Source organism: Rhinolophus sinicus, chromosome 14 (genome assembly GCF_057876585.1).
Source record: "Rhinolophus sinicus isolate RSI-liver-muscle chromosome 14, RSI-T2T, whole genome shotgun sequence".
Classification (NCBI taxonomy): Eukaryota; Metazoa; Chordata; class Mammalia; order Chiroptera; family Rhinolophidae; genus Rhinolophus; species Rhinolophus sinicus.
Genome location: NC_142514.1, coordinates 151,763,865 through 151,781,422, shown reverse-complemented (window position 1 = coordinate 151,781,422; position 17,558 = coordinate 151,763,865). Strand labels below are relative to the sequence as shown.

Genomic DNA, 17,558 nt, shown 5'->3' with positions numbered 1-17,558 from the left:
GACACACTGAGGGGCTTGGCTAGGGTCATCCTTGCAGTGTCACAGGCACACAGTCTTGCAGCATGGCTCCTGCTCAAATCAAAACAAACCTGCAGCACATCACTCCCAACTGATCACCCCTTGCTTGCATTGTCTCCTGAACTGATCTGAGATGTTCAGTGGCCACACACAAAGTTTCTGGTAGTTTATTTAAGCAGACACACAGAGAGAAAAAAAAAATAAAAACTAACCTTAAGAAATCCCCAGAAGCTTTCCAACTTCTCTGGGTGGTGCTTCTGACTCTAATCACAATAGTCTGCTTTTGTTGTGGGATCTACCACAAGATAATTGGCCTTGACATTGGTTAGAGGACCTCATTTTTGGCATAAGATCCAGAACTCCTGTTGCAGTAAATTATTCTGTGGTGGAAGCAGTAACAATGTGGATTTTCTTGCTTAAATCAAAAACGAGACATGTTTTTGATATCTTCAAGTCTGATTTCATGTCATTTTGTTTAAAAATTAGGTAATAGATTTCTGGTATAAATTTCGACTTGGCTGACTGGCTGTCTGCATTCAGAAGAGGCCCCTTGTAACCACAGTAGTCAGGAGAAGTGGGGATGCAGATGCTCGTAGGTCCCAGCACAGCCAGACCTAGAGCACGTGGGGGGAGGGACAGACCAGAGACCGTTCTGGAGGCACCGGCCGGAGGTAGCTGGGATCAGACTGGGGAGACACTTGGGGAAGAGCTTGAGAGAGAAGTGGAGTAAGGAAAAAGGAAGCTGGATTCACTGTTCACTAGACAGAGATTTGATGAGCTGGTCTATGCCAGAGAAATAAGAAGGAAAGAGATATCTTACAGGACAAGTAAAGAGCTCTTCATTTTTAAGGACACTCAAAAAATAGCCTCATGGAACAGAAAGTTGGTTTCAGAATCATGTGTTTAAAAGCATAAGATTAACTTGGAGTAGTAAATAGAATATGAACAAAACCCCAAAACCAAACAGCCAATGAAATCAGTCTGGACCATGAATCACTACAATACGTTAGAGGGTTCTGGGCAGAAGCACGGGCTTTGGAGTTTGACTGTGAGGTTCAAAGCTGACTGTGGCACCTAGTTGGGCAAGTTATTTAACTTCTCTAAGCTTGTTTGCTCATGTGTGAAGTGAAACGAATACTAATACCTACCTCATAGGATTGTTGAGAGGATTCAATGAGGTGAGGCTTTTACAAGTATTTTATATAGAGCATAGTATAATATCAATAAAGGTGAATTCCTATCATTACCATTACTATTAAATATAGATTTACTATATAGTAAAACCATACCTATATTATATCACTCCAGATAATCAATGAATTTCTCTGCACGATGGCAGCACCTTTTTGAGGTAGAGAGGCCTAAGCCCTTTCTCTGGGCATTTATGTGAAATGCCAATTCATAGTACACTTTAGGAAGTATAGTCAGTCACATGTAACAAAACACAGATTTAAGACTGTGATGACAGTTTTCTTTTAATCTTGTTAGTGTCTCTCTCAGATTGTATATAATCTCTTTTGAACAGAGAATCAAAAAAATTTGAGATCTTTGTGATTCCCACCCTTCTCTCAACACAGAGGGGCGCATCTAGTTATGCATACGGGCCTCTTCCACCAGTCTGGAAGGCGACCAAAGGTACCATTTTAGTTCCCTGATACTTATTTGGAAATAGAAGATAAGGTACTTCTATTTAATTTAATTCCCTTTCTCAAAGGTACTTTGAAACAGTTCTGGATCAAAATACCTCAACACATAACAATGCATGTAAAATAAAAAAAAAATTGAAACAACTCAGTAGCATGTACCATTTGTTCAGTGTCTATTGTATAGGTGTTTTAGATATACAGATCACATAGTCCTCTGAATAAGACAAAGAAATATGGAGATTTTGAGAGGTTCTATGGCTGCCGAAAGGTGAGAGAGAACAAAGGTTTAAATCCAGGTCTCTGCCTCTGTCGTGCCAAACGACTTAAGAATTGTCCTTACTACGCTGCCTCGCAATACGCCTTGTAGCCTTATGCTGGCACAGTCATGATATGGCTATGCTGCTTGAGGAAGAATTCCTAGAACCTGGAGAAACTAAGATCTTTGGTTGTGGTGTACTGTGGCATAAAAGGCGCTTTGAAATTTAGAGACTAAGGATCTTGATTTTGACAGTGGAAGGGGGCCTTTCTGGAAAGATCATTTTAGACTCGGGAATGGGGCTTCCAATGTGTAGGCCGTGACTGGGGTTCTTCCTCTTTGATCTTCAATGCTGAGTGTTTCTGCCCAGCTTGGTAATACTTGCTATGTAAAGCCAGGTATTAGTTCCACTTAAGGATTCCTATTCTCTTTTAAGTACTTGTATTTGATAGATTAACTCCCTGGGAAATTGATCTTCATTAGATGTGAAGTTATTACAAGAGGGAAAAACAAGAAATTCAAAGATTGCTATTGACTTCTTCAGGGAATGGGGGTAAGATCAATATTTATAGCTGATTTGGAAAAGACATGCCTAACTTTCAAGCCAATAACATTACATGTGTTGCTCAACATTGTCATGTATTTTACTGATGATACAACTAGAAGTTGTATTTTTTTTTTTACTTAGCTGTTATGAAATGAATTTATCAATAATGTGAAGTGGACTGAGGTTAGCTCTTACCTTGGATTTAGCCCCTTTGAGTAACAGGTTAAATATCAGAATTTTGTAATAATTCTGAAGAGAGTACTATTAATATTGAAATGATATTCATTAGGATACATATAGCTACAATGCTGTCTTTTCCTAAAGAACTATGGCCAAATGTACTTCCATTAGTTTGAAGCTTATGCAGTAATTTACCTGAGAATTAATAGAGAATTATGCAGATATATAAGATATTAAATTTGGATTTTTTTTTTAGTAATACTAATGATAAATTAAGTACTGACCATATACTATATACTGTGCTAAATGAATTATATAGGTTATTGCAAATACAAGAACTTTGTAAGATAGGCAGTGTCATCCTCACAGTGGGGTTGAAAAACACAATGTTCAGAGATGTTAAATAATTTGTTCAAGGCCACACAGCTAGTAAATTGCAGAGTTGAGATTTAAACCAGGCTTATGTGAATGTGAAACATATGTCCTTTTCACCATTACACATACCTCTCAATTAGAGCCTACAAATTGTTTAGAGGCTGTATAGTGTAGTGGTTAAGAATATCAATTCTGGAGCCAGACTGTTCCAGCTCAGATATTAGATCTGCTTCTTCCTGGCTCGAGGAGCTAATGCATAGCACTCATTATGCCTCTGAACTCTCCACTTGCCCTTGGGAAACTTATTTAAACTCTCTGTACCTCAGTTTCCTCATATATAGAGAATGGGGATGACAATAATGCCTACAACACCGGACCCTTCTGAAGATGGAATAACTTAATGTATCTAAAGTGCTTAGAACAGTCTCTGGCAGACAGTAAGCCCCAAATCAGAGTAAATATTATTATTTTAGAAAAAATAGTGCTATGTGCTCAGTCTATATTTCATATGATAAAGAATTCTATTCTACTGCCTTATGCTATAAGTGATTTGAACATTTGCCCTTTAGACCTTAATTTTAAAGAGGTCAAATGACACCTATAGGATACTTATAAGTATAATCGATTAGCATAGACTAGCCATACTCTTTTCATACAGGATTGTCCTACCGTAGAGAAAGCTGGATTAGCATCTCTAATAAGTAATGTAAAAAGATTGCTATTATTTCCATTCCTCACTGCAATATCACCTACAGAGATGTGTAATGTATAGGCTTGTCTCCCAATGAAACGGACTCTATTGCCTTCATTTATATGATAGATGAGGTAAAGGTCTGAAGGATCAGCAAACCAGAGAGCTTTGCCAAAATAAGTATGTAGTTCCTTTGCAATTGGCAAAGCTAGACAACACTCCAGAAATATTCTTGTGATTTGGAAACCATGTAACTGTGCTGGATTCTATCGGGGTCAGCTTGGAGTCTTTACTTGGGCTGGGAGGGAGGGTTCTCAGCTATCTCTGCTTGTATAAGCGGCATGTGTATACTTTCACAAACATCTGCAACTTTTGTTGTGATGTGCACATTCATTATTTGTAAAGCCCAATACTTACCAGCTATTCCTGTTTGTGAAATCTGCAGTGTTTGAATTTTGACTTTGCAATTGATCTGTAAAGGAAGGAAAAATGCTTTTTAGGAAAGTAATTTCCAATAGACAAAGCTTGAGCATGCTGGCTGGATTTTCCGTTTTGTTAATTGATTGGTCAGTCAATTGGTAAGGGCCGATTTGAAACCAGCTCTGTGCCCAGCACTGCACTAAATGATATATATTACATGAGGCATTAATTCTCTATACAGTGAGCTTTCAGAGAGGGCTATAGTCAGAACCCAGGCACAGACACGAATAGGTTAGCAAATAATAGTTGGTTATCCACACACAGAGAATACAGTACATAGTGCTACATATAATGTATAATGAAGTATGGATTTTGATTTTATAGAAAGAGCAATTAAAGCTCAGGGGAGGAGAGATTACTATACATTAAGGCCAATCATAGGTCATCCTTGAGGAAGGGGACTTGAGGATTGGGTCGGGTCAGGCTGGTAGAAAGGAGTGTGAAGGAAGACATTAACCCACAAGGGGCAATGTGGAAGTGTTCAGTAATAAAGGAGGCTAGCCTAGGAATTTCCCTGGCAGTAAATAAAAGTAAGATACGTAGGGTGGAGCAATATTTTGGAAACCCTTGAAAGCTAGGCATCTTCAACTATAATTAGCTACGCTCACTTAATTTTTTGTAGTCTCTTTTTATACTGATAACAATGAGATAGGAAGACCGTTGTGACAGTTGGCTTATGATTTTGCATCCATAGACATTGGTAACTTAGAAGGGGCTCGGAAGTCATATACTTCAAGTAGCCGGCCATTGTAGGCGTCCCCTCTGAGTTCTGCTCAAACTCTCTTGGGCTAAAGAGCTCTCCACTTCCCAAGGGAGCTATTTCTTTGTGGAGTATCTCCTAATGCTAGAACGTTCTTTTAACTGAGCCTTAATCTACCTTTTTGCTGCCTCGTAGGTTGGTTTTAATCCTCTCCTTTGGTCTCTTAAATCTCTTCCTTATTTATGAACACAATCATTCAAGCATCTAAAAATGGTTATATTCTCATCTCTTCTTCACCACCTTTTTCTCCCATATGTCCGGTCTCATCACATGTTTTCTTTTCTGGAATAGGGTACCCAGTATTTTCATTTGTTTTCCCTCCCATTCACTAGTTTGTTTGTTCCTTAGTTGGTTCATTCATTCATTCATTCATTCATTCATTCATTCATGCATTTCCTGTATTCAACAGATTTTTATTGAGCACCTCTTATGTTCCAGTATTGTCTAAGCTCTGGGGCCGTATCAGTGAAAGTTCCTGTCCTCCTGAAGCTTACATTCTAATGGGGGAAGTCAGACAATCAATAAGTGAATAAAAAAGTATCAAATATCAAATAGCATTAAGTGCCTTAGAACAAAGTAAAGTAGGAAAAGGGGTAGGGAGTCTCAGAGGATGGAGTGCAATTTTAACCAGAGTTCTGTAAAAACAACTTCACTGAGAAGATAAAATGTGAACAAAGACCTGAGGTGGCCAGGGAGCAAGCCATGGAGATATCTGAGAGAACTAGGCAGAGAAAACAACAACTGCAAAGGGCTTGAGGAAAGGTTGTGATTGGCTTGTTCAAGAAACAGTGAAAGAAGCAGAATGAGTAGGTAAGAAGAATAGTAGATGTCAGAGAGGTAACAGGGAGCCAAATTGTGAAAGGACTGTTTAGACTTTGTAAAGACTTTTAATTTGACTCTGAGTGAGATGGAAAGGCACTGAAGGATTATAAGCAGAAGAGTCCTGTGATCTGACTTGGGGTTTGAGAAGATCACTACATCTCCTATGTTGAGTATTGCCTGAAGCGGCCCTGGCCTGAAATAAGGAGGCAGGCTCTTACAATAAACCAGGTTACAGTTGATGGTGGCTTAGACCAGGTTTTTAGGGATGGAGGTGGCAAAGGATGGAGGTATTACTGAGAGTGGACCAATAGGCTTTGCTGATGAGTTGGATATAGGGTTTGAGAGAAATACAATTACCAAGGACTGGCCTGAGCAACCAGAAAGCTGAAATAATTATTAACTAAGGTCAGAAAGGTCATGGAAGAAGCAAGTATATGAGAGAATGAGCAGGAGTTCAGTTTTGTACCTATAAAGTTAAGATGTTATTTTGACATACAGATCAAACTTTATTTTATATATATATATATATATATATATATATATATATATATATATATATGGAATTTGGGGATGTAGTGCCTCCTGGAGATATAAATTTGGGAGTTGTCAGCACATATTCAAAGCTATGGAATGGACAAGATCACCAACATAATGCATTTAAATAGAGAAGCAAAGAGGTTGAAGGACTGAGCCCTTGAGTACGTCAGTGTTTAGATGTTAGGGAAATGAGGAGGCTGCATCCAAGGGATTTAGAAGGAGCAGCTAATGAGATAGGAGGAAGACTGGGAGAGTGTGGCATCTTGGAAGACAAGTGAATAATAAAGTGTTTCAGTAAGGAGAAAAGTGATCGGCTGTATCAAATGCTGCTCGTGGACTAGGTCAGGCGAGGTGAAGACCCAGAATAGACTTTTGAATTTAACAATGTGATCATTGGATGGTGTGACCTTTTCAGGCTCTGTTTCAGTGGGGTGTTGGGAGTGATTGAAGTGAATTTAAGAAAGAACTGAGTAGAAGAAACGGAGCAAGTGAATATAGACAACCTTTCAAAGAGTTTTGCTTTAAAGGACATCAGAGAAATAGAGTAGTAGCTGGAAGAAGATGTGAGTCAAGAGAGTTTTCTGTTTTTTGGGTTTTTTTTAAAGTAAGAGAGAATATGTCATGTTTATGTGCTGATAGAAATGATTCAGGAAAGAGGGAAAAATGGGAGAGACAGTTCCTGGGAAGAGATCCTTAGTGAGAACAGATAGATGCAATGCACAAGCAAACGGGTTGGTCTTACATCTGGTTATGAACTGATTCAAAATACAGGAAAGCAGGCAGATCATTGGGAGCACAGACAGAGGTAGAGGATACATGTGATGGTGGGAGCTTGAGAAAAGTTTCTTCTGATTACTTCTGATTTCTCCATGAAATGGAAAGCCAGGCCATCAATTGGGAATGAAGATGGGGGAGAAGAAGTTGGACACTTGAGGAGCGCTGAGAAGGTATAAAGTAATTATCTAGCAGAGTAGAAGGAGTGGACAAAGGAAAAAGTGCAGTATGATGGCTAAACGGCACCAGAGGCCCACTTGAAGTTCATGCTCATAAATTTAGAGACCAGTCAGCATGGCCGTGCGCTTTGTCCAGCCCCGTTCAGCTGTGTGGGAGGAGTCAGAGTATGCGGAGAGTTAGAGTTTCGCCATGTAAAAGAGTCGGGAGTATCTGGAAGAGAGCGATTACGTGCAGCATTTATACGGGTCAAGAGACCAGTGAGGACACAACGGGGAGTAAGGGGACAGTGGGAGTTGGTTGAAGCACCGCAGACCATCGTGGGATGGGAGCACTTTCGAACTGGGGGTTAGAGGAAGAAAACTAGAAAACTAAGATGTGGTGGTAAGAGAGCAGGATGTTGACCATTGTGATGAGGGAGCGGTTACAGTGGGACACGACAAGGTCTGCTGTATGACAGGAGAGTGAGCCACTGCTCCAGGGAGGGGGCTGGCTCCTCACAGTGAGCAGCAGGGCAACGCACTGAGAAAGCAAGGTGTAGGAAGGATCGTGCACGAGGACAGTGAGTCATGAAGAATTATGGCAGGAGTCATGTTGGAGAGAGAGCCACAATGAAGCAGGAGCTAACATCTTTAAGGAATGAGGAGGAACGGCCAGGCAGGAACTAGATAGATCAGTAGGCGACCTAGTCTGGCATCACTCGACCACCCGGTGGTAGGCTTTTGACTATCATTTGTGTCTCACTCCCGCAAGTAAGATATGCAGCTACATTATTTGCCTGTGGGTTTGTTTTTAGTGTTCCAGCCCAGTTTAGAAGAGTTTGATTCTTATTCAAATTGCTACGTATTTTTCTGATAATGTGAGTTTGCCTTCTTGACTCAAGCTTGATATCCAGGAGAAAATTTGTGACATAAGAAAGGGTTCAAATCCTGGCTATGATAGCCTTGGACAAACAACTTAAACTCTCTGGACCTTAACTGGTTACTTCACCTATAAAAGAGGGGAAATAATATTTACCTCTCAGGCTTATTCTGAAGATTAAAGAAGATAATGTGAAAGCATCTAATCATTTTTCCCAGCACAGAATAGGAACTCAATTCAAATGTATATAATAGATCTATATGTATAGATTTTTTTAAATTTAAAAATACTGTGAAAATGAACATCTCTTCTTTGTAAAAAGAAAATGTCCTTTTTGAGAATAAAGTATACTGTTCGATAGCTGTGTATGCTATATGGAGTTTATATTGTAGATTGGCTCACCAAATTGGAAAATCTGTAAAATGGGTTAATATTGCAGCAAAAGATTTTACTCTACACTCATTATGTGATTAAGGCAAAAATACTTTTATTGCAATTATCCAAATTCAGTAAAATATTTAATGAGGTGTTCACTGCCTTGGGCAGGTTAGCATGAAATTTAATTTGCGTTCATTTGCCCAAAACTTAGGAAGCAGCAGTATACTGTTTTTAGAATTTGGTTCTATGAGAGACAAACCAGTATTTTATAAGATGCTTCTACAAATAGATTTAGATTCCTCTATCATCTTCTTCCTTCAGGCAATAAAAAAAAAAAAAATCACCATGAGCATCATAGGAAGCGGATCCATATATCAGGGCCTTTGTGTCAATTGGGTAACGACAGGATCTATAGAAGTCAGGAACCTTTAAGAGTTGCAGGAGCACAGTGTATCTGTGTACTGAGTATCTATAAAGGAAAGAGGGATGGAATTCAAGTCAGGCGACCTAGGTTCCAGTTCTGTCTCTACTGGTTATCGAATCTAGGGTCTTAAGGCCTATTTTCTTCATCTGAAAACTGGTCATCAGGATACCTCACGGGGTTGCCATGTTAATTGAATGAGGTACTATGTATGAAAATATTTTTATATATTATATTAGTAAAAGGTTAAGGGATCATTGTTATGCCTCCGAGTGATTGAAAGATAGCATTATCAGATATCTCACAGAGCGATTCTTTCATCATTTCTCCTTGTACCCGCATGGCAAACATGCAGGCCTTATTGAGAAAATTGTGCTCCTTCTGGACATGTCAAAGGATGGCCAGTAACTAAGCTACTTCTTCATAGACTCCTTTTAGGGATATATTCCTTTTAGGCTGTAGTGGACAGAAAGTTTCATCGATAATGTAGCGGGTCATTAAGAATCCTTCCAGTGATAGATTCCCCCAAAACCATCTAGGTGATAGCTTCGAAGGCAGAAGGACCTTCCAAGACTCCTCTGATGCCGGCTTTTATAAATATGTGCAAACTGAGGTGCAGGAAGGATAGTTACAATGACATTTTGAAATAAATTTAAATTGTAATTACTGTCCGTAAAGATTGAGAAAACGTGGTGAATATCGTGTCCGTGAGAATATTGCGTTAGTCTTAATCTCTGAGCTAGGTAGTAGGTATTTAAGTCTTTTAACCAGTTATAATGACTCAAGGGAACTTGAGCGACAGATAGCCATGTCTCCCTACAGAGGGAGAGACTGACCTTCATAAAGGGTCTGGTAAGTTTATTTGAACTCAAGTAATAACATGATGGGATGATCTGGTGTGAGCAGGCTTTGGCGCCTGCCAGGATCTAGGTTGAGACAACACGTGTTATTCTGTTCAGGTGCAGAGCGCTCACTGCTCATCACTCCTGACTCCACCAACCCCAGCTCCAGCCTAGGACCTCAAGTGTAATGTCACCCAAGACGAGCCTTCCTTAAGTAGGGAAATCCTACAAGTTCTGCTATGATAGATAGATACCTGCATGGATACTAAATATGTGCTTTGTTAAATCTGACTCTTTGGGACATACCAGATTATTTCTCATCTTGATATTTCCTCTGTAAAATTCTCAAACCAAGGTGAAGACACAAACCTGCTTAACAGTGTCATTGTAATACGGCTCATGCTACCAGTCTATTTTTTCAGTGTTCTGGGAGACTTTGTGGAATTAACTGCAACATTTGTTCCAAATGCCCAGTATTATCCAAGCTTTGCCATATTTTCAATGTTATAAGAACCCTGTTTTTATGTTGCAAAACCATTAGTAAATTGCTGCATTGTATTGCTTAACCCCCAGCCATAACATCAAGGAGATTTGCAGGACTCCTCCGGGGAACATATTTGTCACATTTTGTCATTTGCTTAGAATGTCAGAGACCCCTTTTGGAATGTGTAGGGGAGGAATTCTAGTACCACCCAGAGAAACAGTTAGCTAGCTAGCTAGCTAGCTAGCTAGATATATAGACATAGATATTTCCCCATTTTATTTTATTTTTTGAATCTATACAGGCAACAGCCTCAGATTCCAATCACCACAGGAACAGGTGTTGTGTATCCTGGTGCTATTACTATGGCAACTACCACACCATCACCTCAGATGACATCTGACTGCTCTAGCACCTCCGCCAGCCCAGAGCCCAGCCTCCCGGTCATCCAGAGCACTTATGGTATGAAGACAGACGGTGGAAGCCTAGCTGGAAATGAAATGATTAATGGAGAGGATGAAATGGAAATGTATGACGACTATGAAGATGATCCCAAATCAGACTATAGCAGTGAAAATGAAGCCCCAGAAGCTGTCAGTGCCAACTGAGGAGTGTTTGTTTGCTGAATTAAAATACTCTGACATTTCACCGCCCCTCCCCCAACAAAAAGTTCTTAAAGAGCCCGCATGCATTTGTGGCTCCACAATTACTGCATCAGCAGAATGGTCTTAATTGTTTCGTAAAGTGTGAGACAGATTAAGTTTTCCCTGAATTTTCATGAACTTGAGTTTTTTGTCGTTATTGTTATTGTTGTTGTTGTTGTTTGTTTTTGTTTTTTTTTTCATTTAGGTGAAGACATATTAAATATGAGACACCAGGACTTGAAAACCTATCTCAACCCATAGCTGTCTTACAAGTCTTATATTTTTGTCTTACTTTTTTTTTTTTTTTTTTCTTTTGGATGTTGATAAAGGTTTAAGTTACTGTTTTAGATGGGGTTAAACATTCTCACTCAGGTATGCTGTGCCGGCCTACAGGTTGTGAATGTGTTTTTATTCTGAATTATTTTAGAAAGCAACTGAAGATTTCGTGTTGTGAAGCAGAACAAGTCCACGGCGTGTGCAGCTGCATGCAGAACAGACTCAAAAGGCCTCGGAATTCCATTGTTCCATGTGTAGAGTTAGACTTTGAATGTGCCAAACTTTCTCATCACTTTTGAATCTTAATATTTTGAAAGTCTTAAAGGAGACACTGCGAAGTCTTAGACAATCTTTGGCATCTTAACATAAAATAGCAAACCATACATTTTTTTTTTTTTTCCAGAAAATGGTAAAGTACTCAGGAATCTGGAGACAAGATATTGTAAGGAATGAACAAGGTTGCCACAGTGCATGTACCCAATCGTGTTTGCCTCTTGACGTGCCATCCGTGTGTGACGTGGTATGACGTGCACACACCAGAGCGACCACCACACCAGACACCGACATGGGGGTCTCCTCTGCCTGAGACCACCTCTCACTACACCCATTATCCCTTTGCCTTTAACCCTGACATTCAGTCTTAACACATTTTTCTCTTAAATAATTTATTCATTCCAGAATGTCAAGGGTCCACTTACTATTTATTTTTTAAAAAAATTATTGGTGGCATTAATTTAATAATTCTTTTTTTTTCACCATCCTTCCCCGAAGAACATTTAAGCCCTTTTCACCTCCTTCTCCTGCTAGATACAAAGAGATGTACATAGTGATGATATGTCCCCAGAGCATCTGGAAGCATTTCTGAAACAAGATACTATTAAATACCTATATTGTTGTTTTTAAACACACATGTGTATCTGGCTGCAAGGCTGTGTATTTGGAGGCAGGTGTAGAGTCTTACCCTTCAACAGCTATGCCCCTGAGGTTCGTCGTGACCTCAAATCTTTTGCCAGAATTTCCCCTTAAGTCAGCTCAGCAACAAGTGGTAGGATCTGCCGTAGTGGCATTTCCCCTGAATGCCATTCAGTAGCAAGGGTCAGCCGTGGTGACTGCCAGGCAGGAGAGCCCCGCAGCCCAACGTAAAGCCCGAGGCTGCGGGCTGTGTAGGAGGCTACAGTGATGCTGTCATGGGCTGGCACCTTTACACGGAGTCGCCTTGTCCCATCTGGCACATCTATGGGGTTCTTCGCACAATCCCTTGGATGCAGGGAGCCACATGACAGCCTCCAAGTGAAGCTAGAGGCAGATAGTCATACATCCATGAATGAAAGAAAACCATAGGGAAGGAGAAGGAGGGGAAATACATTCCCTATCTGGGACGTTCCTACTGTTCACTCTGGGAGCCGATCACCCCTGGGGCAGCAGACCAGGTCCTCCGGCCCCCCTCCCTCTGTTGTGGCCATATGGGGGGCAGGTCTACGTGTGAACAACGTTACCTGCACTTGTTGCACGAGGATTTTCTGGAGATATGCCGATGGGCTGGGAGGCAGTGAGGTTTCATGCCCCGTCTTTGGACTACAGGAACCTCGCTCATGCCATTTTGACCTTCCTGAAACCAGGACTGATTGCCTATGGGGGTGGGGCCTCCCCCCGAGGGATTCAGTGGCAAAGTGTCAGGGAAGGGGACAGCTCACCTCATAGGACAATCCAGGATGTGATCACCAGGACATAGGAACGACCCCATCAGATTTCTTGAGCCATTTTGTCACTTGGAAGAATATAGTGTACCTTCCTATTTATTTAAAGAGTGCTCAAGGCCGTGCCTAATAGCAATGAATAGGTCTAGACAGGAGATCACTGGCGATACCGTTAGCTGGAGTGCTCTCTATAAGCTGATCAAGGTACTCATAGGAATGTTTTGTTCTTAATATTGGTTGGGGATTGGAACTTTGTTTTTGTACATTTATTTCAAATGAGGAGGAGGTCATTTTTTTTCTCAGAAAAATGAGTATTTATTATTGTCTTACTGATTTCTTTTGAATATATACCTCTCCTCCTCAGTTCGGTCTCATGTTTTTTCTCATTCTCCTTGACTTCTGCTTTTGCCTTCTCCCACTCTTCTTTTTTTGTTGTTGTTGCATAGGTAGAGTGCTGTATGGCTAGCATTGTATTGTATGTAATTAATTTTGCACAAAGGCAAACATTTAGAATAGTAGGTTAATTTTGTTTGTTTTATGACCATGCCAAAATAATATTCTGGGCTGGTGGAGAACAAAGGACTGTTCTTTAGGACTGAAACTTGATTTTGCTTGTAGTAAAAAGAAACAAAACAAAAAAACAACAAAAAACACACACACTCACAGATGTTGTTTCGTAAGTGTTATAAGCACTGGATATAAATGGTATTTTTTATCACTTCTGACTAATGTGAAACTGTTGTACGAAAACTTCATGAACAAAAGTCATCTGTTTCGACTCGTGTGGGCTTGCCTCACAGTTGCCGGATTTGAGTCATTTTTATGTCTTGTTATTTCATTTATTTATGCAAAATACATGTGTGTATGAACACTTTGTTTTAGCTCCAGCTCTGCCTCAGTCCTGGGGTTCAGTTACTTCTAGCCACGTTCTTAAAAATGAAAGGCTATTCAGGAATGATCTGATTGTAAACGTTTCTTTCATTGGGTCAAACAGTGATGCTGTATTTGAATCTAAATTCTGCGCATAAGCAGTTTATTCTATTTATTAGCCAAGTTTGGCTCTAAATATCCTTGGAAATTAAGAATGACAATCATAGGGATCACTTCATTTTATTTTCAGTGGGGCTTAAACAAAGTTTTTATGACTTTACCATCTCATTTTAGATTTTTCTAATTGTGTAAATATAACATAGAAATAGAATTTATTTTTGGTTCATGAATACTTAGTGAGATATAAGTTATGTATTTCCTTTTTGTTCTCTATCCATATATGTTGGTCCAGACTAGAAGTTGACGAGTCACTGTACCTCATGGGGATAGTGAATTACCAGTCACGGTGAGAGAACAGTGTTCCACCTGCAGCTGGGGCAGTAAAACCCTTCACTCGGGTTCTCACGCAGCTCAGAACCCACTGTCCACAGACTCAGACTTTGGCTTTTTTTTTTCTTATAGAAAATTGATGAATTGAACGTACCAAATTTCAAGTATAGCTGGGAGAGAGTCAATTTACTTTGTGAATCCACATAAATTGTGTACGGTATTTCTGTGACCGTTTAATAGCAAGAAGCATGAATGCCATTATAAAGGTAAAAATCTGTCTCTGAGATTGGCCATCAATAAAAGTCCCACCATGCCAAGTAGATTAAAGAATATTAATCAACTTTTTTTTCAGTGCTTTTTATTTCAATATATCTTCAAATCGAAAATAAAAATTGCCTCCATTTTGTTAAAGAACTTGTAGGATTAGGATTTTTCCATGTCACTTAGAATAGGGACACTGGCAGACAATCCTATCCTAAAAAAAAGAGAAAAAACACCATGGGGAATAGGGAAGAAAGAGAAAAAGGCAGGGAAGAAAAGGAGAGAAAGAAAAGATCAATCTCTGTGGACAGGAGCAGCCAGGCAGGCAATTTCTCTATTTCACTGACAGACGTGATGCAGTATCTTTTCCAGGAAGGTACGAAAGCTTTGTCGTTTTCACATGTATCTAGCTCAGCCTTTTAGGAGCACATCAGTTTGCTTCATTTGGTTTTTGATACTCCCCAGCCTTGTCCTCAGGCCTGATTTGATTTGCCAGGGTCCTGACACCAACTCCTAGGCCAAGTTCTACATTCAGGTGTAGGCTCACAGTGCTATTGAGCTTGTCAAATTCTGCCCCCAAACATGAGCCCCACTGGAGCCTGGCTGTTTGAAAAGGGTGTGATCACTGTAGGGCTGAAACTAAAGGCTTCTTTCTGTTCCTTCTGAAGCCAGGCTGCTGCTTCAGGGCACACTCTCCCGAGCCAGCAGCACAGGCACTAGCTGAAAGCAGGGACTGTTTCGAGGAAGTCCCTCCACCCAGTAGGAAGTCAGCCTTGTCAGTCGGACACCACAGCCGAGGCTGCTTGTCTCCATTGACTCATTTTGCAAAGAGGTGACCTCTACCTACTCTTTAGGGAAAGGAAACAGCATCACTTAATCATTGTAAATTGTATGAGAAGTCCTGTACCAAGTGCCAACAACTGCAAAGAATGCAGCTAGAGGAATGTATTGAAATTATTACTGGGTCTGCCTTTTTAATGACAAAATGACAAAATGGTTGCTGTAGTCTTGCCTGATTTTGTACACATTTGTCTAAGGACTGAGTTGGCACTTAAGCTCACTTCTCAAAAGTATAATAATATTGTATGACCTCATTTGTCCTCTTACAAAAGCACTTGCATCATTTCCTTAAGTCATCTGCCCCCCGGACGTGTTTTCTTCCTTAATAAACAACTTCTACCTGTTATTCCTGCCGATTATGTTCTGTTTCTGATGCCCATACACCATGGAGTGTAACCCTCTGCTGATATCATTGAAAATACTGATGTGCAAACACATTTCCTTTACATCCCCATCCCCTCTTCTCCTTTGGGGACAGACTGCTTTCCAAAAACTCATGAATAAGTGTTCAAAATGCTGGTACCGTTGGGGGTAGAGCAACAGGTGGGGGAGGGGGCAGATAGGTGACAGTGCAGTTACTCTTCTAATTGGTGTCCGTGGCAATATGAAAGCTTGAATGCAACTCAGTGACATGCCTTGCTCAGTAGTTTCTTATTCCTGAAGAACCACAAGCATAAAGTGAGGCCTCAGTGCTGGTGCTCTTGGAGTATGGGGAATGTGCAAATATTTAACTGTTTGTATGCTGCACATTGCAGATCTGCTCATGTGCATTCTCCGTTCGTCTTCCTTTGTCATACGTGTTTTTGCTTTTTCGAAAGTGCAGTCTTTATTGTACCCTTCTCCAGCTTGTAGCAAATTAGAATGCTTAGCATTTATGTTCATTCATTATTGTATTTGCCATGTAAAATTTTTATTACCTTAGAATAGCTTATAAGCTGTTACTACATAACTTATCTTACTGTAACTCTTTTATTTCCCAACATTGTAATTTGTTTGTGATGTATATTGTGAGATTGTATTCTATGTTAATTTAATCAGCACAATTCACTGACATGCTGGACTGACATGCTGGCTGCTGTTTCAAAGTGTAAAGTTTGTGTAGGGCTGTTGGGACAACTGCAACTCTGTTGTCAAGGTACTGTGCTTTGGTTCCTCTAGCAACACTGCGGGTGTAGCCCTTGAGACACTAAGGGCATTTCATACACTCTCGAGCAAATTTTAACTGCATTTTCTTTGTAGAAATTCTATGTATAACGCAGGTACCTATTTGGCCCATGGCTGGTAACTATTTGGGCAATTAGAAAAAACAAAAACCATAAAAACTAGTGTCTATTGCTGCTTTGAATATGTTTGAAAGTCTGAAAATGTAAATAGTTTATCAAAAAAAAAAAAATCTTGTACAGTCCAGTGTAAAGTTTTTAAATGACCTTAAGGGTTGCCATCACATCTTTCTCACACTCTCCTCTTGATAATGGAAAAAAAAAAAGTTTGCTAAGGATTAAAGAGATGGGAAAAACAAAGAGTCTCTTCCAAGTGCAAGGAATGAATCATTGTTCTTAGCTTTGTTGCATACACAAACTTCTTGGATTCTGTTGTGCAGTATTGATGTGAGATAAAACTCAGCATTGAATAATCCTTCAGTGGTACTTTTCAAAGTCTTCCCCTCCTTTGCCTCATAATTAAGGGAAAAGACAAAATTGAAAGACACACTGTCTTTTTCTATCCTGGTGTATGTTGGCACCTTAGCTACTTTTTTTTTTCTCCTTTTTTGCACAAGGTGCTTTCCTGATATGTTAAACATGCCATCGTTGGGTGATAATGTATATGCCATGACGGGGCGTAGGCCCCTCAGGGGAGTGTCTATAAGAACTGCCTATTTATGCTCATTTACCTCAAGACTGTCCTCTCTACCCTTAATCTAGTCGTCATCACTCCATCTTTTGTACTGCTGTTGACACTTACAAATTAAAGATAAATTTTGTTTTATGACCTCTGTGTATGGCCTTGTCTGTGCCCCGCAGACTGCCCCTGCCCTGGAGCCTGTAGGCCTCGGGCTTGCCCCCGCTTGCTGCTCGAGCCAGCAGAGCTCTCCGCTTCTTGCCGTTGCCGCTGCCTAGCTGGGAGGTGGGCCTCGCTTGGGAAGCCTTCAAACCCCTTAGCCTGGAAAGACCTGCCTGCATTTTTCATTGTGGAGCATACACTGCTTAAGCAGGAAATGCTTGTGGATTTAGACTATAGGAACGGGAGCCAAGGTGGATTTTTGTCAAGGGAAGA

At 40.2% G+C, this 17,558-nt stretch overlaps 1 protein-coding gene across 29 annotated transcripts in view; it reads left to right on the top strand.

The window, feature by feature from the left end:
- Window positions 1-17,273, top strand: part of SOX6 (SRY-box transcription factor 6) — a 600,111-nt gene extending 582,838 nt beyond the window's left edge. For all 29 annotated transcript variants that reach the window (XM_074336057.2, XM_088791655.1, XM_074336055.2 and 26 more), the window contains one exon: window positions 10,551-17,273. In XM_074336057.2, coding sequence (XP_074192158.1) covers window positions 10,551-10,854 — 304 coding nt within the window. In that variant the 3' untranslated portion in view covers window positions 10,855-17,273. The remainder of the gene's footprint in view (window positions 1-10,550) is intronic.
- The last annotated feature ends 285 nt before the right edge of the window (window positions 17,274-17,558 follow it).